We start from the raw sequence: 26,455 nt of genomic DNA, 5'->3' as shown, positions 1-26,455 counted from the left end.
GGAATACAGTACAGTAATTAGATAAAAGAGTATAGGGAAAGAAATTTGGTCGCAGAACCTTGCATGATAAGTCCACATTGATCACCTAAGTATGGTATGATGTACAAAATAAGGGAATTTTGTATAGATATGATTAATCATCTATCTATCTCTCTGTATCCCTTTGGGCACTCCCTCAAGGAGGTGGCCATGACAAAAAGAGTCTCCAATATGTTAAACTTTATTGTTGCTTCTTAGCCTTCAGTGCCTTATCCTTAACAGGCCACTGGCAGAGATCAACTTCTGTGCAGTATTATGGAAGCTTCTACCTAATGTTTCTGCCAACTGCTACTACCTAGAGTGCCTACCTAATGTTCCTGCCTAATGTTCCAATCTATTACTTCTACCTAATGCTCGCAGCAAATTCTCCTACCCACTACTTCTTCCTAATGTTCCTGTCTAACGTTCCTACCTACTATTTCTATCTATTGCTCCTACCATTTTGCCAGAAGGCAAGGCTAGTGCACAGCACTCCTTGCGGGAAAATCTAGGGCTACAAAAAATGAGTTGTGTGAGTTAAGTGTTGTCATGTGTTAACTGTGACACGTAGTGATTGTATGTTTGTGGACAGATTGCCAGGAGTCCACATGCAGTTGAGCTAGAAAGGAAAGACAGCTACCTGGGTTAAAGAAATGCATCTATGATTAAAAGTATGATGATTTCGAGACAGCAGTGTAACGCTGTTTGTTGCAATTTCCTTTCAGGTACCGAACCATTTTAGTACAAGTTTTTGGGTCTTTAAAGCAGCGGGTTCTATGGAAGTGGGACAAGGACACCATGGATGACTTACCCCCTAATGTGCGCCTTAGCACCTGGCTCCCTCAGCAAGATATTCTTGGTCAGTAAGCACTGGATAGACACATTAAATAATGCAGATACAACTGTTGATAATTTAAAAAGATCACATTCTTGTGGAGGTGGACGTGAAGGCGAAGATTTGTAGAGGTTTTCAGAAAAGAAGAGAGAATGTTGGAGAGGAGGGAGTGGTGAGAGTAAGTGAGCTTGCAAAGGAGACGTGTGAGGAAGTACCAGGAGAGATTGTGTGCAGAATGGCAAAAAGTGAGAGCAAATGATGTAAGGGGAGTGGGGGAGAAATAGGGTGAGTGCAGAATGGCAAAAGGTGAGAGCAAATGACGTAAGGGGCATGGGGGAGGAATGGGATGTATTTAGGGAAGCAGTGATGGCTTGCACAAAAGATGCATGTGGCATGAGAAAGGTGGGAGGTGGGCAGATTAGAAAGGGTATTGAATGGTGGGATGAAGAAGTAAGATTGTGAGTGAAAGAGAAGACAGAGGCATTTGGAAAATTTTTGCAGGGAAGTAGTGCAAATAACTGGGAGATGTATAAAAGAAAGTGGCAGGAGGTCAAGACAAAGGTGCAAGAGGTGAAAAAGAGGGCAAATGAGAGTTGGGGTGAGAGAGTATCATTAAATTTTAGGAAGAATAAACAGATGTATTGGAAGGAAGTAAATAGAGTGCGTGAGACAAGAGAATAAATGGGAACATCGGTGAAGGGGGCAAATGGGGAGGTAATAACAAGTAGTGAAGTGAGAAGGAGATGGAGTGCATATTTTGAAGGTCTGTTGAATGTGTTTGATGATAGAGTGGCAGATACAGGTTGTTTTGGTCGGGGTGGTGTGTGAAGTGAGAGTGTCAGAGAGAATGGTTTGGTGAACAGAGAAGAGGAAGTGAAAGCTTTTCAGAAGATGAAAGCCGGCAAGGCTGCGGGTTTGGATAGTATTAGTTGAATTTACTAAAAAAAAGGAGGTGACTGTATTGTTGATTGGTTGGTAAGGATATTCAATGCATGTATGGATCATGGTGAAGTACCTGAGGATTGGCGGAACGTATGCTTAGTGCCATTGTACAATGGCAAAGGGGATAAAGTTGAGTGTTCAAATTACAGAGGAATAAGTTTGCTGGGTATTCCTGGGAAATTGTATGGGAGGGTATTGATTGAAAAGGTAAAGGCATGTACAGAGCATCAGATTGGGGAAAAGCAGTCTGGTTTCAGAAGTGGTAGAGGATGTGTGGATCAGGTGTTTGCTTTGAAAAATATATGCGATAAATACTCAGAAGAACAGATGGATTTATATGTAGCATTTATGGATCTGGAGAAGGCATATGATAGGGTGGATAGAGATGCTTTGTGGAAGGTTGTAGTATATGGTGTGGGAGGTAAGTTGCTAGAAGCAGTAGAAAGTTTTTACCATGGATGTAAGACATGCATACGAGTAGGAAAAGAGGAAAGTGATTGGTTCCCAGTGAATTTAGGTTTGCGGCACTGGTGCATGATGTCTCCATGGTTGTTTAATTTGTTTATGAATAGGGTGGTTAGGGATGTGAATGCAAGAGTTTTGGAGAAAGGGGCAAGTATGCAGTCTGTTCTGGATGAGAGGGGTTGGGATGTGAGTAAGTTGTTGTTTACTGATGATACAGCACTGGTGGCTGATTCAGATGAGAAACTGCAGAAGTTGGTGACTGAGTTTGATACAGTGTATGAAAGAAGAAAGTTTAGAGTAAATGTGAATAAGAGCAAGTTTATTAGGTTCATTAGGGTTGAGGGACAACTTTATTGGGAGGTAAGTTTGAGTGGAGAAAACTGGAGGAAGTGAAGTGTCTTAGATATCAGAAAGTGGACTTAGCAGCGGATGGAACCATGGAAGCGGAAGTCAGTCACAGAGTGGGGAGGGAGCGAAGGTTCTGGGAGCGTTGAAAAATGTGTGGAAAGCGAGAACTTTAACTCGGAGAGCAAAAATGGGTATGTTTGAAGGAATAGTGCTTCCAACAATGTTGTATGGTTGTGAGGCATGGGCTATAGTTAGGGTTGTGCGGAGGAGGGTGGATGTGTTGGAAATGGAGTGTTTGAGGACAATGTGTAGTGTGAGGTAGTGTAATCGAGTAAGTAATGAAAGGGTAAGAGAGATGTGTGGTAATAAAATGAGTGTGGTTGAGAGACCCGAAGAGGGTGTATTGAAATGGTTTGGTCACATGGAGAGAATGAGTGAGGAAAGATTGACAAAGAGGGTATATGTGTCAGAGGTGGAGAGAACGAGGAGAAGTTGGAGACCAAATTGGAGGTGAAAGGATGGAGTGAAAAAGATTCTGAGCAATCGGGGCCTGAACATACAGGAGGGTGAAAGGCATGCAAGGAATTGAGTGAACTGGAACGATGTGGTATACCAGGGTCGACGTGCTGTCAGAGGATTGAACTAGGGTATGTGAAGTGTCTGGGGTAAACCATGGAAAGCTGTGATTTTGGTGCATTACACATGACAGAGACTGAGTGTGAACGAATGTGGCCTTTTTTTATCTGTTCCTGGCGCTGCCTTGCTGGAAATGCTATTTTCGTGTGTGGCGAGGTGGCGATGGGAATGGATGAAGGCAGCAAGTATGGATATGTACATGTGTATATATGTACATGTCTATATATATATGTATGTATACGTTGAAATAAATATGACTGTATATGTGCGCATTTAAGCGTTTATGTGTACTCATGTGTATGTTGGTGGGTTGGGCCACTCTTCGTGTGTTTCCTTGTGCTACCTTGCTAACGCGGGAGACGGCGGTTAAGTATAGTAAATTAATAGATATATATATATATATAATTATTCATGTTTTGTATTTTAGGTTTAAGTGCTAAAGTCTGATATTATTATTTATATCATCATCACTATTATTGCATTATTATCATCATTCCATTATCATTATTATTTTCATTATGATAATGATGATAGCCTGAGAGCCAAACTGACATTTTCTAACAGAATGTTCCGCAACATCCACATATATATAAATCCACTGTCATATAGTAAGTAATTACAGCTATACTCACAACCAATATAAAGAATGTTACCCTTTGTTATGTATATTTATCTTACAAAGTAGGGGTCATGAAAATTATTATATCTCAGCTTCTTTCATTAACCTCCTGACAGGGGACCCTCGTTTGCGTCTGTTTATCACTCATGGGGGTCTGCTAAGTACATTGGAGTCAGCATACCATGGAGTTCCAGTGCTAGGAATGCCTGTGTTTGGTGACCAGTACACCAACATGCTGGCTGTAGAGAGGGAAGGCTGGGGTCGTGTATTATTCTGGGACCAGCTCACCCCTAGTGCCCTTAAGGATATGATTAATCATGTAATGACAACTCCAAGGTAATGACTGATCAAATGGTGTGATTTTTTCTCACTTTAATGGATGAACAGTAATTTTTGGCCTGTATTTTCTTTTGTTGCAATACATGTAGATAAAACTATAATTCATGTCTGTAAATAGAGGAACATTCTGTATGTATGTACTGAGTGCTATCAGGTGATAAAACTGAGATTGCTTAACTGATATGTAAAGGATACCCTTGTATGAGTTTGGCCTATTCCTCAAAACTATTTTCTTTTATATGGCAGACTGTGGGCTACAGCACGAGAGAAGTCAGTGCTTATGAAAGACCAGCCCCAGGACCCAGCTAAAGTTGCAGCCTACTGGGTTGAATATGTAGTACGGCACAAAGGTGCTAAACACCTCCGCTCACCTACTGTCAACATGACTTGGTAAGTACAACTCAGTGTTCCTTGATCTGCTAAGTTATTATTGAGCAAGTATTCCTTCACTTAAATGATCTTTAATCAGTTTCATCCATGACGGGGCATGATACAGTGCTGTTTACTAGGGATTTACAAAATCTTTATTCTTAGTTTTTCTTATTGTTTTCTTTTTAAGTTCCTTTTTCTCATAATCACTTGCCCTTGTTACTGTTCATATGTGTGTTAAAGTATCTTTCTCATGCCATCCATATGAATATTTGTAATGATTCCTGTGTTAAACCACATATATGACCATGTGGGTTTATACGGAGCCTTTGCCAACACTGTGGTTGCTAGGATTGCTATTTGTGATGATTATTTGTGTGTTACCAAGAGAGAGTCTCACACTCATGTTGCCACACCACTTAACTGTGTGTCACTTTGGATACCAGATTGCTGGTCATCCAGGTGTTGTTATTCGTCATAGTATTTCCATATTTATTATGTGATTTTGAGGGTCTGAAGACTTTTTGTGCATTATATTGAAAGACAGAGGTCTGATTACTTGGCTGTTCTAGTTCTTAAACTGTTTTGATGCATGGCTGACTTCTGTCATATATATTTAACCTTCTTTTTCCTATTTTTTTATGCTGTAATTCTGTGAAATTCTGAGTTCCTTATCACCATTTCAAAGTCCCACACGGACACTCTATAACTCTGTGGGAACTTTTACACCATTATCAAGATTATCGTGTCAGATAAAGAAAAAAGTAAAAGTTGAAATTAGATCTTTCAGGACTTTTCTTTAAATGGACAGCAAAATACATGCCATGTTATTTTTTTTCCAGAATTTAGCCCACCACACAACCAAATAATGTAAGCATATAGCTTTATAACTCAATTTTCTTCTTATCAGTACAGAAACGGCATGTACTATTTTCCAAAATCTGGATAGAAATTATCTGCAAACAGCCAACAAAGTTAGAAGTTTATTGATTCTATATTTCATACATGCCTTGACTTTACTGATTTAGTATCTGATGTACCAGCTTTACTTTCAGTTACTTCCTTTAGTAATTTTCTTATGGTTTTTTTTTTTACCAGGATATATGGTAAGTGAAGTTTGCAGTACTAGGGAAGTTCAGAAGGCTTCTTTTGGCTTTGTGCAATGGTAGGATTGTATCTAATAAGGTTAGTAGGTGCTACTACTGTGGTAGAGAGCTCAACAAATGGGAGAAATTTGAATTCAGTGCCTCAGGGGGATACTCGAGTCTTCTGTAGTATCCAAGTCTCCCCCGCCTTCTCATGGTGACCTCATTAGCACACCTTTAGGCATTACCCAACTCTATGAGGGCAATAGTTTTTAAATCAACACTGCATTGGATTTGCCATCTGCCAGTAGCTTGTCAAGGGTGAGACATTGAAGGCTAAGAAGTAGCATTTGAGTCCACTTGTTTTGCTGGGGAGTGAAAAGGACGAGCAATTGAGGGTGATGGCTTTGAATTCTAATAGGATATTTAGTGAGAGTAAAAGGAGGGAGCTTGTGGAGAAATGTAAAGGATGTACTTTAGATGTGCTGGGCACTAGGGAAACCAATATTCTTGGGCAGGATGCATGGAGTCAAAATGGAAATGATGAATGCAAAGTGTCGGGTAGCATGGAGGGAGTGGTATGGATGAGAATGAATGAAAATTATCAGGAAGAGGAAAAGAAGATTGTGCAATATGCTATCACTGAGAGTATGGGAGGGTGTTACTGAGCATGGATGGAATGGATCAGGAATAGTGAAGATGAAATGAAAGATTGGAATTGTGAAGTGTGCATGGGTATGTGTATATGCTCCTGTGAATATGAAGACCATGTGTGATACTGTGAGATGAAGCCATTCTGGTGAAATTTGAATTACTTTGTAAATGGGTTTGACAATGACAGAAAGGTGGTTGTAATGGGTGATATGAATGCAAAAGTGGCATATGATGAAATTGACAAGATAGTTGGTTAATGGGGAGTGCCTGGAGTAAATGAGAATGGAAGTTATCTTATGGATGTCTGTGCCTAGAGTTGCTTATTTCTTGCAAACTCCTTTTAAAAGCTCTAGGTGATCCACAGACATATGTGAATGAGAAATGATGGAAAAGAGGATCAAAGGGGTTTGATTGACTATGTGGCAGTGGATGAAAGGTTGAGAAAGGTTGTGCTGGATGGTAAAGTTGTGATAGGATTCTTTGGAGATTCAGATCATTTTGCAATTCTTGTGGAGGTAAGGATCAGGGGGAAGTAGAGATATGGTGTAAGGAAGAATGGAGAAGTAGAAATGTTGGCAAGTGAGAATATAAATCAGAATTAATGCAAGGAGGAGTATAAAAGAAGGGTAACAGATTTTAAGGTAAAAGTGCAGTAAATTTAGGGATGCAGCCATGTGTGATTGACAAGTTTAAGATATTCAGATGAAGACTGTTAAAGGTTGTACAATTAGTTGCTGGATACAAGGTTGTGAGATATAAGAATACGGAGAAATGCATGGTGGATGAATGAGATTAGAAAAACTGTGGAAGAAAAGAAAAAGGGTATATGTCAGATTGCTCGAAAGAAATATACCAGTGGCAGGGCTGGATTTAGACCTTTCGGAGGCCCACTTCAGGTTTGGTGAGCCCCTTATACACAGAAATCAAAATACACACCAAATCATCAAATTTACACATCGAAGTCAGTTTATTGCATGTAATTAGAACTGACAGGTTATACATACATAGAAAGGTACGAACATACATACATAGAAACGCGACATTAGCTATGAAAGGTCTTTTCTTTTACACTTGGCATCTGGTTTCACCATTTCAACAAATCTTTTCTCTTTTTCAGCTGCAAACAAGGTCATTTGACATTCGCTTGACCTTATTACATCTTAGGAACATCCTGCTTTGATGTACTAGTTGGCCAAAGTTCAGTCTAAATCCTGGCTCCATAAACAAATTTTTTTATTATTATAGTTTTGTATAAAGGAGGACCCCCTCTGGCAGGGAGGCTGGAGCAATTGATTCTTTTGCCCCCTTATAAGTCCGGCACTGATGGAAGTTCAGGAAAGGAAGAGGGTGGAACATAAGATGTGTTAGTGGAATGTTTAGAAGCTGATAGAGAGAAGCAAAGAAAGAAGCAAAGTAGATGAAGATTTTGGAGGAAATTTGAGTGAGAAGTTTTGGGAAAATAAGAAATTGCAATGCCAGGAGGTGAAAAAGGTAAGAGGTGGATGTAAGAGTGGAAATGTAAATGTGACAAGTAAGTAAGGATAGTTGCTGAATCAAAAGGAGGAAGTGAAATGAAGATGGAATATGTATTTTGAAGCATTGATGAATGTGGGAGAAAGTGATGCAGCAGTTGTTACGTGCATGGGTATGGAAGATGGAAGGAAAAGAATACAACTACAGAGGCCTATAACGAGAAGGGACGTAAAAATAGCAATAATGGGGTTGAAGATAGGAAGTAGACCTAGAGTGGATGAGATTATGGATGAAATGTTACAGTATGGAGGAGAAAATAGTGCTAAGGATCTATGTAACAATATTAGGGGAATAAGTCTGTTAACTATACCAGAAAAAGTATATGCAAGAATGTTGATATTTAGGGTGATGAAAGTAACTAAATGCAAAATAACTGAGGAGCAAGGGGGTCTTAGGAAAGGAAAAGGATTTATGGATCAGATTTTTGTGGCAAAAATATTTGGAAAAGTATTTAGTGAAATGTAGGAAACTGTTTGAAGGTGTACGACAGCTCTTTAGAATGTGTTAAGGATAAATGGGGTCAAAGAACAGCTTTTGTATGGTTTGACAGCCTTCTATGACAGAAAAAATACATCTGTAATAGTGAACAGAGAGTTGAGTGAAAGTTTCGGGGTAAATGAATGTGTGAGGTAGGGCTGTTTGACGTTGCCATGGATTGTTAACATACATATGGATAGCATGATAACAAGAGAGATGAAAGCAAAACTAGGGAAAGGAGGTTAGAGATGGAGTGTGGTAGTGAGGTATGGTATCTAGTAACAAGCCTGTTTGCAGATGATACTGTGTTGTTTGCTGAGAGTGGAGAGGAGTTGCAGAAGGTTGTAAATGTAATAACCTATTTGTATTGTATGGGGTTGTAGTTTTACGATTGTGCGGACCCATCTCTTGAACAATTGCTACTATAATACATCCTCTTCAATTTGTGTATGCTGTCTGCATTTACCATGTCCTCAGTCACTTTTTTCAAATTATCTACCTCTCTTATACGATAAAAGTATTTCTTTGCATCCTTCTTTAAAAAGTTTCTTACTTCCTGTTATATCCTGTGGTTGCTCTATCTCCACATCTCCCAAAATATTGTCCACTGTCCATTTCATCAATCTCTTTTAATAACTTAAAGCTTGTGATCAGGTCACCCTTCACTCTTCTATTCCAGGGTGCGTAAATTTAAAGCCTTCAGCCTTTACATATAGCTTAACTCTGAATTCTGGTATCATCTTCGTTGCTGTCCTCTGAACCTTCTCTATGAGCTCTTTGTCCTTCTTTAGGTACAGTGATCAAACCTGAGTAGCATAATCTAGTTTGGGCCTTAAGTAGGATATGAATAGCTTTATCCATATACTTGAAAGTTATTCTGATATTTGCCTGCAGACAGATTGATTCCTTAGCTATTCTCCTGATATGGGACTCTGTTGACCACTTAGGAACAATGTCTATTCTCAGGTGATTGACAGTAAATGCAAGTAAAAGTAAAGTGAAGGTGTTTGAAGGGAAACAGTGAAAGTATGGATTTTGCAAAGCCCCATATAGAGAGAAGAAAGTGCATTAAGCTTTGTTTTAGATATGAGGTGAGAAAAACTGACAGAGGTGAGACAATTTAAGTATTTCGGAGCTATCTTGGGCACGTTTGATGATATGGAAGGAGAGATATGGGAGAGAGCAGTACAGGGTAGAAGAGTCACTGGGTTTCTTAATGAAATAATGAGGGTGGAGGTGTAACTATGAAAGTAAAGAAAGGATCAAAGGATATCATAATTCTCCCAACCTTGACCTTTGCAGTCAAAATGTGGACATAGAATGAGGTCAAGAGTCCAGGCTGTGGAAATGAGCTATTGAGAGGAGCATTTGGTATGACTAGATGGAATGAAGAAAACCATAAAGGGATGCATGAGAGATATGTTATGGCAGTAAATGCAAAGGGAATGAGCTGCAATAATTTGAGATTATTTGGGTAAACAATGCAAAACTGGGAGTTTACAAAGAGAGCGTATGATAGATATGATGAAATGGGTTCGTGTAAGAGGAAAACCAACCATGACATGGTAAAATAGAGTGGAAGAATACTGCAGGTAGAAAAATGCTAGAAGAATGTATGGATTGGTGTATAGACGGGAGGCACATAGGGAAGGATTAAGTGAAGACTCTTTTTCAGTAGCCACATCTTTGATAGGAGTTCCCAGATGGAATGGACTTCAGATATATAGACATATATTGATAGAAGTTTTGTACTTCACATAAAATACATTCATACATCTCTTACTTGTATGAATATATATATATATATATATATATATATATATATATATATATATATATATATATATATATATATATATATATATATATATATATGTAGGTTTGCGGCAGGGGTGTGTGATGTCTCCATGGTTGTTTAATTTGTTTATGGATGGGGTTGTTAGGGAGGTAAATGCAAGAGTTTTGGAAAGAGGGGCAAGTATGAAGTCTCTTGGGGATGAGAGAGCTTGGGAAGTGAGTCAGTTGTTGTTCGATGATGATACAGCGCTGGTGGCTGATTCATGTGAGAAACTGCAGAAGCTGGTGACTGAGTTTGGTAAAGTGTGTGGAAGAAGAAAGTTAAGAGTAAATGTGAATAAGAGCAAGGTTATTAGGTACAGTAGGGTTGAGGGTCAAGTCAATTGGGAGGTGAGTTTGAATGGAGAAAAACTGGAGGAAGTGAAGTGTTTTAGATATCTGGGAGTGGATCTGGCAGCGGATGGAACCATGGAAGCGGAAGTGGATCATAGGGTGGGGGAGGGGGCGAAAATTCTGGGGCCTTGAAGAATGTGTGGAAGTCGAGAACATTATCTCGGAAAGCAAAAATGGGTATGTTTGAAGGAATAGTGGTTCCAACAATGTTGTATGGTTGCGAGGCGTGGGCTATGGATAGAGTTGTGCGCAGGAGGATGGATGTGCTGGAAATGAGATGTTTGAGGACAATGTGTGGTGTGAGGTGGTTTGATCGAGTGAGTAACGTAAGGGTAAGAGAGATGTGTGGAAATAAAAAGAGCGTGGTTGAGAGAGCAGAAGAGGGTGTTTTGAAGTGGTTTGGGCACATGGAGAGAATGAGTGAGGAAAGATTGACCAAGACGATATATGTGTCGGAGGTGGAGGGAACGAGGAGAAGAGGGAGACCAAATTGGAGGTGGAAAGATGGAGTGAAAAAGATTTTGTGTGATCGGGGCCTGAACATGCAGGAGGGTGAAAGGAGGGCAAGGAATAGAGTGAATTGGAGCGATGTGGTATACCGGGGTTGACGTGTTGTCAGTGGATTAAATCAAGGCATGTGAAGCGTCTGGGGTAAACCATGGAAAGCTGTGTAGGTATGTATATTTGCGTGTGTGGACGTATGTATATACATGTGTATGGGGGGTGGGGTTGGGCCATTTGTTTCGTCTGTTTCCTTGCGCTACCTCGTAAACGCGGGAGACAGCGACAAAGTATAATAAAAAAAAAAATGTATATATATATATATGTATATTTATATATATATATATATATATATATATATCTTTCTTTTTCTTTCATACTATTCGCCATTTCCCGCATTAGCGAGGTAGCGTTGAGAACAGAGGACTGGGCCCTTGAGGGAATATCCTCACCTGGGCCCCTTCTCTGTTCCCTCTTTTGGAAAATAAAAAAAAAAGTGAGAGGGGAGGATTTCCAGCCCCCCGCTCCCTCCCCTTTTAGTCGCCTTCTACAACACGCAGGGAATACGTGGGAAGTATTCTTTCTCCCCTATCCCCAGGGATAGGGGAGAAAGTGACTATATATATATATATATATATATATATATATATATATATATATATATATATATATATATATATATATATATATATATATATATATATATATATATTATCCCTGGGGATAGGGGAGAAAGAATACTTCCCACGTATTCCCTGCGTGTCGTAGAAGGCGACTAAAAGGGAAGGGAGCGGGTGGCTGGAAATCCTCCCCTCTCGTTTTTTTTTAATTTTCCAAAAGAAGGAACAGAGAAGGGGGCCAGGTGAGGATATTCCCTCTAAGGCCCAGTCCTCTGTTGATAACGCTACCTCGCTAATGCGGGAAATGGCGAATAGTACGAAAGAAAAAGAAAATATATATATATATATATATATATATATATATATATATATGTATATATATATATATATATATATATATATATATATATATATATATATATATATATATATATATATATATTGACGTTTGTGTAAATAAATCATACATTTCCCTTTTCCATAGTCAGAGGTTCAACCATTATGTGACATTCATTTTCTCATTTCATTTCAAGCTAGAAGTTTCAGTTTTCTAAATTATTTCTTACTTTTTTCATATGTATATATATGTATATGTGTGTGTGTGTATATGTGCGTGTGTATGTGTATGTATATATATATGTATATATGTATATATATATATATATTATCCCTTGGGATAGGGGTGAAAGAATACTTCCCACGCATTCCTCGCGTGTCGTAGAAGGCGACTAGAGGGGACGGGAGCGGGGGGCCAGAAATCCTCCCCTCCTTGTATTTTTTCAACTTTCTAAAATGGGAAACAGAAGAAGGAGTCACGCGGGGAGTGCTCATCCTCCTCGAAGGCTCAGACTGGGGTGTCTAAATGTGTGTGGATGTAACCAAGATGTGAAAAAAGGAGAGATAGGTAGTATGTTTGGGGAAAGGAACCTGGATGTTTTGGCTCTGAGTGAAACGAAGCTCAAGGGTAAAGGGGAAGAGTGGTTTGGGAATGTCTTGGGAGTAAAGTCAGGGGTTAGTGAGAGGACAAGAGCAAGGGAAGGAGTAGCAGTACTCCTGAAACAGGAGTTGTGAGAGTATGTGATAGAATGTAAGAAAGTAAATTCTCGATTAATATGGGTAAAACTGAAAGTTGATGGAGACAGATGGGTGATTATTGGTGCATATGCACCTGGGCATGAGAAGAAAGATCATGAGAGGCAAGTGTTTTGGGAGCAGCTGAATGAGTGTGTTAGTGGTTTTGATGCACGAGACCGGGTTATAGTGATGGGTGATTTGAATGCAAAGGTGAGTAATGTGGCAGTTGAGGGAATAATTGGTATACATGGGGTGTTCAGTATTGTAAATGGAAATGGTGAAGAGCTTGTAGATTTATGTGCTGAAAAAGGACTGGTGATTGGAAATACCTGGTTTAAAAAGCGAGATATACATAAGTATACGTATGTAAGTAGGAGAGATGGCCAGAGAGCATTATTGGATTACGTGTTAATTGACAGGCGCGCGAAAGAGAGACTTTTGGATGTTAATGTGCTGAGAGGTGCAACTGGAAGGATGTCTGATCATTATCTTGTGGAGGTTAAGGTGAAAATTTGTATGGGTTTTCAGAAAAGAAGAGTGAATGTTGGGGTGAAGAGGGTCGTGAGAGTAAGTGAGCCTGGGAAGGAGACTTGTATGAGGAAGTACCAGGAGAGACTGAGTACAGAATGGAAAAAGGTGAGAACAATGGAAGTAAGGGGAGTGGGGGAGGAATGGGATGTATTTAGGGAATCAGTGATGGATTGCGCAAAAGATGCTTGTGGCATGAGAAGAGTGGGAGGTGGGTTGATTAGAAAGGGTAGTGAGTGGTGGGATGAAGAAGTAAGATTATTAGTGAACGAGAAGAGAGAGGCATTTGGACGATTTTTGCAGGGAAAAAATGCAATTGAGTGGGAGATGTATAAAAGAAAGAGACAGGAGGTCAAGAGAAAGGTGCAAGAGGTGAAAAAGAGGGCAAATGAGAGTTGGGGTGAGAGAGTATTATTGAATTTTAGGGAGAATAAAAAGATGTTCTGGAAGGAGGTAAATAAAGTGCGTAAGACAACTGAGCAAATGGGAACTTCAGTGAAGGGCGCAAATGGGGAGGTGATAACAAGTAGTGGTGATGTGAGAAGGAGATGGAGTGAGTATTTTGAAGGTTTGTTGAATGTGTTTGATGATAGAGTGGCAGATATAGGGTGTTTTGTTCGAGGTGGTGTGCAAAGTGAGAGGGTTAGGGAAAATGATTTGGTAAACAGAGAAGAGGTAGTAAAAGCTTTGAGGAAGATGAAAGCCGGCAAGGCAGCAGGTTTTGATGGTATTGCAGTGGAATTTATTAAAAAAGGGGGTGACTGTATTATTGACTGGTTGGTAAGGTTATTTAATGTATGTATGACTCATGGTGAAGTGCCTGAGGATTGGCGGAATGCGTGCTTAGTGCCATTGAACAAAGGCAAAGGGGATAAGAGTGAGTGCTCAAATTACAGAGGTATAAGTTTGTTGAGTATTCCTGGTAAATTATATGGAAGGGTATTGATTGAGAGGGTGAAGGCATATGCAGAGCATCAGATTGGGGAAGAGCAGTGTGGTTTCAGAAGTGGTAGAGGATGTGTGGATCAGGTGTTTGCTTTGAAGAATGTATGTGAGAAATACTTAGAAAAACAAATGGATTTGTATGTAGCATTTAAGGATCTGGAGAAGGCATATGATAGAGTTGATAGAGATGCTCTGTGGAAGGTATTAAGAATATATGGTGTGGGAGGCAAGTTGTTAGAAGCAGTGAAAAGTTTTTATCGAGGATGTAAGGCATGTGTACGTGTAGGAAGAGAGGAAAGTGATTGGTTCTCAGTGAATGTAGGTTTGCGGCAGGGGTGTGTGATGTCTCCATGGTTGTTTAATTTGTTTATGGATGGGGTTGTTAGGGAGGTGAATGCAAGAGTTTTGGAAAGAGGGGCAAGTATGAAGTCTGTTGTAGATGAGAGAGCTTGGGAAGTGAGTCAGTTGTTGTTCGCTGATGATACAGCGCTGGTGGCTGATTCATGTGAGAAGCTGCAGAAGCTGGTGACTGAGTTTGGTAAAGTGTGTGAAAGAAGAAAGTTAAGAGTAAATGTGAATAAGAGCAAGGTAATTAGGTACAGTAGGGTTGAGGGTCAAGTCAATTGGGAGGTAAGTTTGAATGGAGAAAAACTGGAGGAAGTAAAGTGTTTTAGATATCTGGGAGTGGATCTGGCAGCGGATGGAACCATGGAAGCGGAAGTGGATCATAGGGTGGGGGAGGGGGCGAAAATCCTGGGAGCCTTGAAGAATGTGTGAAAGTCGAGAACATTATCTCGGAAAGCAAAAATGGGTATGTTTGAAGGAATAGTGGTTCGAACAATGTTGTATGGTTGCGAGGCATGGGCTATGGATAGAGTTGTGCGCAGGAGGATGGATGTGCTGGAAATGAGATGTTTGAGGACAATGTGTGGTGTGAGGTGGTTTGATCGAGTAAGTAACGTAAGGGTAAGAGAGATGTGTGGAAATAAAAAGAGCGTGGTTGAGAGAGCAGAAGAGGGTGTTTTGAAATGGTTTGGGCACATGGAGAGAATGAGTGAGGAAAGATTGACCAAGAGGATATATGTGTCGGAGGTGGAGGGAACGAGGAGAAGTGGGAGACCAAATTGGAGGTGGAAAGATGGAGTGAAAAAGATTTTGTGTGATCGGGGCCTGAACATGCAGGAGGGTGAAAGGAGGGCAAGGAATAGAGTGAATTGGATCGATGTGGTATACCGGGTTTGACGTGCTGTCAGTGGATTGAATCAGGGCATGTGAAGCGTCTGGGGTAAACCATGGAAAGCTGTGTAGGTATGTATATTTGCGTGTGTGGACGTATGTATATACATGTGTATGGGGGTGGGTTGGGCCATTTCTTTCGTCTGTTTCCTTGCGCTACCTCGCAAACGCGGGAGACAGCGACAAAAAATATATATATATGTATATATATATATATATATATATATATATATATATATATATATATATATATATATATATATATATATATATATATATATATATCCCCTATCCCCAGGGATAGGGGAGAAAGAATACTTTCCACGCATTTCCCGCGTGTTGTAGAAGGCGACTAAAGGGAACTGAAGCGAGGGGCTAGAAACCCTCCCCTCCTTTTATTTTAACTTTCTAAAAGGGGAAACAGAAGAAGGCGTCATGCAGAGAGTGCTCATCCTCCTCGAAGGCTCAGATTGGGGTGTCTAAATGTGTGTGGATGTAACCAAGATGAGAAAAAAGGAGAGATAGGTAGTATGTTTGAGGAAAGGAACCTGGATATTTTGGGTCTGAGAGAAATGAAACTCAAGGGTTAAGGGGAAGAGTGGTGTAGGGATGTCTTTGGAGTAAAATCAGGGGTTGGTGAGAGGACAAGAGTTGTGGGAGTATATGATAGAGTGTAAGAAAGTAAACTCTCCATTGATATGGGTAAAACTGAAAGTGTATGGAGAGAGATGGCTTATTATTGGTGCCTATGCACCTAGTCATGAGTAGAAAGATCATGAAAGGCAAGTGAGTGTGTTGGCAGCTTTGATGCTTGAGACCGGGTTATAGTGATGGGTGATTTGAATGCAAAGGTGAATAATGTGGCAGTTGAGGGTATGTACACGGGGTGTTCAGTGTTGTAAATGTAAATGGTGAAGAGCTTGTAAATTTGTGTGCTGAAAAAGGAATGGAGATTGGGAATACCTGGTTTGAAAAGAGAGATATACATAAGTATACTTATGTAAGTAGGAGAGATGGCCAGCGAGTGTTATTGGATTACGTGTTAATTGATAGGCGGGTTAAAGAGACTTTTGGATCTTAATGTGGTGAGAGGGGCAGCTGGAGGGATGTCTGATCATTATCTTATAGAGGCGAAGGTGAAGATTTGTAGGGGTGAAGAAAGTGGTGAGAGTAAACGAGCTTGGAAAGGAGACTTGTGTGAGGAAGTATCAGGAGCGATTGAGTGCAGAATGGAAAAAGGTGAGAGCAAATGATGTAAGGGGAGTGGGGAGGAGTTGGGATGTATTTAGGGAAGCAGTGATGCCTTGTGCAAAAGATACCTGTGGCATGAGAAAGGTGGGAGTTGGGCAGATTAGAAAAGGTAGTGAGTGGTGGGATGAAGAAGGTAGATTGTTAGTGAAAGAGAAGAGAGAGGCGTTTGAATGATTTTTGCAGGGAAGTAGTGCGAATGAATATGAGATGTATAAAAGAAAGAGGCATGAAGTCAAGAGAAAGGTGCAAGAGGTGAAAAAGAGGGCAAATGAGAGTTGGGGTGAGAGAGTATCATTAAATTTTGGGGGAAATATAAAGATGTTTTGGAATGAGGTAAATAATGTGCGCAAGACAAGAGAACAAATGGGAACATCAGTGAACGGGGCTAATGTGAAGGTAATAACAAGTAGTGGTGAAGTGAGAAAGAGATAGAGTGAGTATTTTGAAGGTTTGTTGAATCTGTGTGATGATAGAGTGGCAGATATAGGGTGTTTTGGTCAAGGTGTGTGAAGTGAAAGGGTCAGGGAGAATGATTTGGTAAACAGAGAAGATGAAAGCAAGGGGTGACTGTGTTGTTGACTGGTTGATAAGGACATTCAATGTATGGTTCATGGTAAAGTGCCTGAGGATTGGCGGAATAGTGTCATTGTACAAAGGCAAAGGAGATAAAGGTGAGTGTTCAGATTACATAGTTATAAGTTTGTTTTATGGGAATGTATTGATTTAGAGGGTAAAGGCATGTACAGAGCATCAGATTGGGTTAAGAGCAGTGGTAGAGGATATGTGGATCAGATGTTTGCTTTGAAGAATGTATGTGAGAAATAATTAGAAAAACAGATGGATTTGTATGTAGCATTTATGGATATGGGGAAGGCATATGATAGAGTTGATAGAGATGCTCTGTGGAAGGTATTAAGGTATTATGGTGTTTGCTTTAAAGAATGTATTTGAGAAATACTTAGAAAAACATAAATTTGTATGTAGCATTTCTGTATCTGGAGAAAGCACATGATAGAGTTGATAGAGATGCTTTGTGGAAGTTATTAAGAGTATATGGTGTTGGAAGCAAGTTCTTATCAAGGATGTAAGGCATGTGTACGAGTAGGAGGAGAGGAAAGTAATTGGTTCCCAATGAATATCGTTTTGCGGTAGGGGTGCGTGATGTCTCCATGGTTGTTTAATTTGTTTATGGATGGGGTTGTTAGGGAGGTGAATGCAAGAGTTTTGGAGAGCGGGACAAGTATGCAATCTGTTATGGATGAGAGGACTTGGCAAGTGAGTCAGTTGTTGTTCGTTGATGTTACAGAACTGGTGGCTGGTTCGGGTGAGAAATTGCAGAAGTTGGTGACTGCATTTGATAAAGTGTGTGAAAGAAGAAAGCTGAGAGTATATGTGATTATGAGCAAAGTTATTAGGTTCACTAGGGTTGAGGGACAAGTTAATTGGAAGGTAACTTTGAACAGAGAAAAACTGGAAGAAAATGAAGTGGTTTAGATATCTGGGAGTGGATTTAGCAGCTGATGGAACCATGGAAGTGGAAGTGAGTCACAGGGTCGGGGAGGGGGCGAAGATTCTGGAAGTGTTGAAGAATGTGTTGAAGCGAGAACATTATCTCGGAGAGCAAAAATGGGTATGTTCGAAGGAATAGTGGTTCCAACAATGTTATATGGTTGCGAGGCATGGGCTATAAATAGGGTTGTGCGGAGGAGGGTGGATGTGTTGGAAATGAGATGTTTGAGGACAATATGTGGTGTGAAGTGGTTTGATGGAGTAAGTGATGAAAGGGTAAGAGAGATGTGTGGTAATAAAAAGAGTGTGGTTGAGAGACCAGAAGTGAAAAGATTTTGAGCAATCGGAACCTGAACATACAGGAAGGTGAAAGGCGATGTGGTATACTGGAGTCGATGTTCTGTCAATGGATTGAACCAGGGCATGTGAAGTGTCCGTGGTAATCCATGGAAAGTTTTGTGAGGCCTGGATGTGGAAAGGGAACTGTGGTTTTGTTGCATTACACATGACAGCTAGAGCCTGAGTGTGAACAAATGTTGCCTTTGTTGTCTATTCCTAGCGCTACCTCGCGCGCATGCGGTGGGAGAGGGATGCCATTTCATGTGTGGCGGGGTGGCAGTGGGAATGGACGAAGGCAGCAAGTATTAACATGTAAATGTGTATATGTCAGGGTATGTATATGTATGTATAAGTTGAAATGTATAGGTATGTATATGTACGTGTGTGGGTGTTTAGGTATATACATGTGTATTTGGGTGGGTTGCGCCATTCTTTCGTCTGTTTCCTTGCATAAACGTGGGAGACAGCGACCAAGTATAATAGCTAAATAGAAAAAAAAAAAAAAAAAGCTGACAGTAAATGTGAATAAGAGCAAGGTTATTAGGTACAGTAGGGGTGAGGGTCAAGTCAATTGGGAGGTGAGTTTGAATGGAGAAAAACTGGAGGAAGTGAAGTGTTTTAGATATCTGGGAGTGGATCTGTCAGCGGATGGAACCATGGAAGCGGAAGTGGATCATAGGGTGGGGGAGGGGGCGAAAATTTTGGGAGCCTTGAAAAATGTGTGGAAGTCGAGAACACTATCTCGGAAAGCAAAAATGGGTATGTTTAAGGGAATAGTGGTTCCAACAATGTTGTATGGTTGCGAGGCGTGGGCTATGGATAGAGATGTGCGCAGGAGGATGGATGTGCTGGAAATGAGATGTTTGAGGACAATGTGTGGTGTGAGGTGGTTTGATCGAGTAAGTAACGTAAGGGTAAGAGAGATGTGTGGAAATAAAAAGAGCGTGGTTGAGAGAGCAGAAGAGGGTGTTTTGAAATGGTTTGGGCACATGGAGAGAATGAGTGAGGAGAGATTGACCAAGAGGATATATGTGTCGGAGGTGGAGGGAACAAGGAGAAGAGGGAGACCAAATTGGAGGTGGAAAGATGGAGTGAAAAAGATTTTGTGTGATCGGGGCCTGAACATGCAGGAGGGTGAAAGGAGGGCAAGAAATAGAGTGAATTGGAGTCATGTGGTATACAGGGGTTGACGTGCTGTCAGTGGATTGAAGCAAGGCATGTGAAGCGTCTGGGGTAAACCATGGAAAGCTGTGTAGGTATGTATATTTGCGTGTGTGGACGTGTGTATGTACATGTGTATGGGGGGGGGGGGTTGGGCCATTTCTTTCGTCTGTTTCCTTGCGCTACCTCGCAAACGCGGGAGACGGCGACAAAGTATAAAAAAAAAAAAAAAAAAAAAAAAAAAAAAATATATATATATATATATATATATATATATATATATATATATATATATATATATATATATATATATTCATTTATTTATTATATTTTTTTGCTGTCTCCCGCGTTAGCAAGGTAGCGCAAGGAAACAGACGAAAGAGTGACCCAACCCACCCACATACACATGTATATACATACACGTCAACACACGCAAATATACATACCTACACATCTTAACGTATACATATATATACACACACAGACATATACATATATACACATGTACATAATTCATACTGTCTGCCCTCATTCATTCCCGTCGCCAACCCGCCACAATTGAAATGAAAACCCCCTCCCCCTGCATGTGCACAAGGTAGCGATAGGAAAGACAACAAAGGCCACAATTCGTTCACACTCAGTCTCTAGCTGTCATAAATAATGCACCGAAACCACAGCTCTCTTTCCACATCCAGGCCTCACAGAACTTTCCATGGTTTATCCCAGGCGCTTCACATGCCCTGGTTCAATCCATTGACAGCACGTCGACCTCGGTGTACCACATTGTTCCAATTCACTCTATTCCTTGCATGCCTTTCACCCTCCTGCATGTTCAGGCCTCTATCACTCAAAATCTTTTTCACTCCATCTTTCCACCTCCAATTTGGTCTCCCACTTCTCCTCGTTCCCTCCACCTCTGACACATATATCCTCTTTGTCAATCTTTCCTCACTCATTCTCTTCATTTGACCAAACCATTTAAAAAAACACCCTCTTCTGCTCTCTCAACCACACTCTTTTTATTACCACACATTTCTCTTACCCTTTCATCACTTACTCGATCAAACCACCTCACACCACATATTGTCCTCAAACATCTCATTTCCAGCACATCCACCCTCCTGCGCACAACTCTATCTATAGCCCACCCCTCGCAACCATATAACATTGTTGGAACCACTATTCTTTCAAACATACCCATTTTTGCCTTCCAAGATAACTTTCTGGACTTCCACACATTTTTCAACGCTCTGAGAACTTTCGCCAACTGCCCCGCCCTATGACTCACTTCCGCTTTCATGGTTCCACCAGCTGCCAAATCCACTCCCAGATATCTAAAACACTTCACTTCCTCCAGTTTTTCTCCATTCAAACTTACCTCCCAATTGACTTGTCCCTCAAACCTACTGTACCTAATAGCCTTGCTCTTATTCACATTTACTGTCAGCTTTCTTCTTTCACACACTTTACCAAACTCAGTCACCAGCTTCTGCAGTTTCTCACCCGAATCAGCCATCAGCGCTGTATCATCAGCGAACAACAACTGACTCACTTCCCAAGCTCTCTCATCCACAACAGACTGCATACTTGCCCCTCTTTCCAAAACTCTTGCATTCATCTCCCTAACAACCCCATCCATAAACAAATTAAACAACCATGAAGACATCACACACCCCTGCCGCAAACCAACATTCACTGAGAACCAATCACTTTCCTCTCTTCCTACACGTACACATGCCTTACATCCTCGATAAAAACTTCACTGCTTCTAACAACTTGCCTCCCACGCCATATATACTTAATACTTTCCATAGAGCATTTCTGTCAACTCTATCATATGCCTTCTCCAGATCCATAAATGCTACATACAAATCCATTTGCTTTTCTAAGTATTTCTCTCATACAATTTCAAAGCAAACACCTGATCCACACATCCTCTTCCACTTCTGAAACCACACTGCTCTTCCCTAATCTGATGCTCTGTACATGCCTTCACCCTCTCAATCAATACCCTTCCATATAATTTCCCAAGAATACTCAACAAACTTATACCTCTGTAATTTGAACACTTACTCTTATCCCCTTTGCCTTTGTACAATGGCACTATGCAAGCATTCCACCATTCCTCAGGTACCTCACCATGAGTCATACATACATTAAATAACCTTACCAACCAGTCAACAATACAGTCACCCCCGTTTTTAATACATTCCACTGCAATACCATCCAAACCCGCTGCCTTGCCGGCTTTCATCTTCCGCAAAGCTTTTACTACCTCTTCTCTGTTTCCCAAATTATTTTCCATAACCCACTCACTATGCACACCTCCTCGACCAAAACCCCCTATATCTGCGACTCTATCATCAAACACATTCAACAAGCCTTCAAATTACTCACTCCATCTTCTTCTCACATCACCACTACTTGTTATCACCTCCCCATTACCCCCTTCACTGATGTTCCCATTTGTTCCCTTGTCTTACGCACTCTATTTACCTCCTTCCAAAACATCTTTTTATTCTCCCTAAAATTTAATGATACTCTCTCACCCCAACTCTCATTTGCCCTCTTTTTCACCTCTTGCCCCTTTCTCTTGACCTCCTTCCTCTTTCTTTCATACATCTCCCACACATTTGCATTATTTCCCTGCAAAAATCGTCCAAATGCTTCTCTCTTCTCTTTCACTAATAATCTTACTTCTAACATTATTTGCATTATTTCCCTGCAAAAATCGTCCAAATGCTTCTCTCTTCTCTTTCACTAATAATCTTACTTCCTCATCCCACCACTCATTACCCTTTCTAATCTGCACACCTCCCACGCTTCTCATGCCGCAAGCATCCATTGCGAAAGCCATCACTGCTTCCCTGAATACATTCCATTCTTCCCCCATTCCCCTTACCTCCTTTGTTCTCACCTTTTTTCATTCTGGACTCAGTCTCTCCTGGTACTTCCTCAAACAAGTCTCCTTCCCAAGCTCACTTACTCTCACCACTCTCTTCACCCCAACATTCTCTCTTCTTTTCTGAAAACCTTTAGAAATCTTCACCTTCGACTCCACAAGATAATGATCAGACATCCCTCCAAATGCACCTCTCAGCACATTAACATCCAAAAGTCTCTCTTTCGCGCGTCTATCAATTAACGCGTAATCCAATAACGCTCTCTGGCCATCTCTTCTACTTACATATGTATACTTATTTACATCTCTCTTTTTAAACCAGGTATTCCCAATCACCAGTCCTTTTTCAGCATATAAATCTACAGGCTCTACACCATTTCCATTTACAACACTGAACACAACATGTACACCAATTATTCCCTCAACTGCCTCATTACTCACCTTTGCATTCAACTCACTCATCACTATAACCCGGTCTCGTGCATCAAAACTACTAACACACTCACTCAGCTGCTCCAAAAACACTTGCCTCTCATAATATTTCTTCTCATGCCCAGGTGCATATGCACCAATAATCACCCGTCTCTCTCCATCCATTTTCAGTTTTATCCATTTAAATCTAGAGTTTACTTTCTTTCACTCTATTACATACTCCCACCACTCCTGTTTCAGGAGTAGTGCTAATCCTTCCCTTGCTCTTGTCCTCTCACTGACTTTACCCCTAAGACATTCTCAAGCCACTCTTCCCCTTTACCCTTGAGCTTCGTTTCCCTCAGAACCAAAACATCCAGGATCCTTTCCTCAAACATACTACCTATCTCTCCTTACTTCTCATCTTGGTTACATCCACACACTTTTAGACACCCCGATCTGAGCCCTCGAGGAGGATGAGCACTCCCCGCGTGACTCCTTCTGTTTCCCCATTTGGAAAGTTAATATATAAGGAGGGGAGGGTTTCTAGCCCCCCGGTCCCGTCCTCTTTGGTCGCCTTCTACGGCACGTGAGGAATGCGTGGGAAGTATTTTTTCTCCCCTATCCCCAGCGGAATTTATTAAAAAGAGGGGGTGACTGTATTGTCGACTGGTTGGCAAGCTTATTTATTGTATGCATGACTCATAGTGAGTTACCTGAGAACTGGCGGAATGCTTGCATAGTGCCATTGTACAAAGGCAAAGGGGATAAGAGTGAGTGCTCAAATTACAGAGGTATAAGTTTGTTGAGTATTCCTGGGAAATTATATGGGAGGGTATTGATTGAGAGGGTGAAGGCATGTACAGAGCACAAGATTGAGGAAGAGGAGTGTGGTTTCAGAAGTGGTAGAGGATGTGTGGATCAGGTGTTTGCTTTGAAAAATGTATGTGAGAAATACTTAGAAAAGCAAATGGATTTGTATGTAGCATTTATGGATCTGGAGAAGGCATATGAAAGAGTTGATAAAGATGCTCTGTGGAAGGTATTAAGAATACATGGTGTGGGAGGTAAGTTGTTAGAGGCAGTGAAAAGTTTTTATCAAGGATGTAAGGCATGTGCACGTGTAGGAAGAGAGGAAAGTGATTGGTTCTCAGTGAATGTTGGTTTGCGGCAGGGGTGCGTGATGTCTCCATGGTTGTTTAATTTGTTTATGGATGGGGTTGTTAGGGAGGTGAATGCATGAGTTTTGGAAAGAGGGGCAAGTATGCTGTCTGTTGTGGATTAGAGACCTTGGGAAGTGAGTCAGTTGTTGTTCGCTGATGATACATCGCTGGTGGCTGATTCGGGTGAGAAACTGCAGATGCTAGTGACTGAGTTTGGTAAAGTGTGTGTATAAGAAGAAAGCTGAGAGTAAATGTGAATAAGAGCAAGGTTATTAGGTACAGTAGGGTTGAGGGACAAGTCAACTGGGAGGTAAGTTTGAATGGAGAAAAACTGGAGGAAGTGAAGTGTTTTAGATATCTGGGAGTGGATTTGGCGGCGGATGGAACTATGGGACTGAAAGTGAATCATAGGGTGGGGTAGGGGCGAAAGTTCTGGGAGCGTTGAAAAATGTGTGGAAGTCGAGAACGTTATCTTAGAAAGCAAAATTGGTTATTTTTGAAGGAATAGTGGTTCCAACAATGTTATATGGTTGCGAGGCGTGGGCTATAGACAGAGCTGTGCGCAGGAGGGTGGATGTGCTGGAAATGAGATGTTTGAGGACAATATGTGGTGTGAGGTAGTTTGATCGAGTAAGTAATGAAAGGGTAAGAGAGATGTGTGGTAATAAAAAGAGTGTGGTTGAGAGAGTAGAAGAGGGTGTTTTGAAATGGTTTGGTCACATGGAGAGAATGAGTGAGGAAAGATTGACAAAGAGGAAATATGTATCAGAGGTGGAGGGAACGAGAAGTGGGAGACCAAATTGGTGGTGGAAAGATGGAGTGAAAAAGATTTTGAGTGATCGAGGCCTGAACATGCAGGAGGGTGAAAGGCGTGCAAGGTATAGAATGAATTGGATCGATGTGGTATACCGGGGTCGATGTGCTGTCCATGGATTGAACCAGGGCATGTGAAGCGTCTAGGGTAAATCATGGAAAGTTTTATGGGGCCTGGATGTGGAAAGGGAGCTGTGGTTTCGGTGCATTATACATGACAGCTAGAGACTGAGTGTGAACGTATGTGGCCTTTGTTGTCTTTCCTAACGCTATCTCGCGCACATATGGGGGGAGGGTGTTGTTATTTCATGTGCGACGGGGTGGCGACGGGAATGAATAAGGGCAGACAGTATGAATTATATACATGTGTATATATGTATATGTCTGTGTGTGTATATATATGTATACGTTGAGATGTATAGGTATGTATATGTGCGTGTGTGGACGTGCATGTATATACATGTGTATATGGGTGGGTTGGGCCATTCTTTCGTCTGTATCCTTGCGCTACCTCGCTAACGCGGGAGAGAGCGACAAAGTAAAATATATATATATATATATATATATATATATATATATATATATATATATATATATATATATATATATATATATATATATATACATATATATATATATATATATATATATATATATATATATTTTTTTTTTCATACTATTCGCCATTTCCCGCATTAGCGAGGTAGCGTTAAGAACAGAGGACTGGGCCTTTGAGGGAATATCCTCATATGGCCCCCTTCTCTGTTCCTTCTTTTGGAAAATTTAAAAAAAAATGAGAGGGGAGGATTTCCAGCCCCCCGCTCTATATATATATATATATATATATATATATATATATCCCTGGGGATAGGGGAGAACGAATACTTTCCACGTATTCCCTGCGGGTCGTAGAAGGCGACTAAAAGGGGAGGGAGCGGGTGGCTGGAAATCCTCCCCTCTCGTTTTTTTTTTTCAATTTTCCAAAAGAAGGAACAGAGAAGGGGGCCAGGAGAGGATATTCCCTCTAAGGCCCAGTCCTCTGTTCTTAACGCTACCTCGCTAATGCGGGAAATGGCGAATAGTATGAAAGAAAGAAAAGAAAAGATATATATATATATATATATATATATATATATATATATATATATATATATATATATATATATATATATATATATATATATATATATATTTCAGTTATGTAGGAATTGTTTATCTTATTTGATTTGTTCCAACTCTCATACCTGTCCCTTTCTTTCTATTATGAAACTGCCAATTTTTCAGTGCCCAGTGATTTGGAATTACCATTAAAAAAGAAAATATAATTTGCAACCCTAACTTGTACTTCACCGTCTTTGCTTTACGTTGATTGGTCTCCTACCATCTACTCTTGTTGCGAAGAGATACTGTTTGGAAAACTTTTCAGTCTATTTCAAGGTAAAATATATGACTTGTAACATGAAATTACCGTACAGTTTTGAAGTTATACTGC

The 26,455-nt window shown here is 40.6% G+C and overlaps 1 protein-coding gene across 1 annotated transcript in view; it reads left to right on the top strand.

Moving 5' to 3' along the window:
- Nucleotides 1-26,455, top strand: part of LOC139754186 (UDP-glycosyltransferase UGT5-like) — a 209,065-nt gene that overhangs the window by 181,149 nt on the left and 1,461 nt on the right. The window contains exons 8-10 of the mRNA XM_071671397.1: nt 744-877; nt 3,980-4,199; nt 4,449-4,592. Coding sequence (XP_071527498.1) covers nt 744-877; nt 3,980-4,199; nt 4,449-4,592 — 498 coding nt within the window. The remainder of the gene's footprint in view (nt 1-743; nt 878-3,979; nt 4,200-4,448; nt 4,593-26,455) is intronic.

This window comes from Panulirus ornatus, chromosome 16 (assembly GCF_036320965.1).
Source record: "Panulirus ornatus isolate Po-2019 chromosome 16, ASM3632096v1, whole genome shotgun sequence".
In the NCBI taxonomy this organism is placed as follows: Eukaryota; Metazoa; Arthropoda; class Malacostraca; order Decapoda; family Palinuridae; genus Panulirus; species Panulirus ornatus.
The sequence above is the reverse complement of the archived record's forward strand: the minus strand, read 5'-3'. Positions and strand labels throughout refer to the sequence as shown.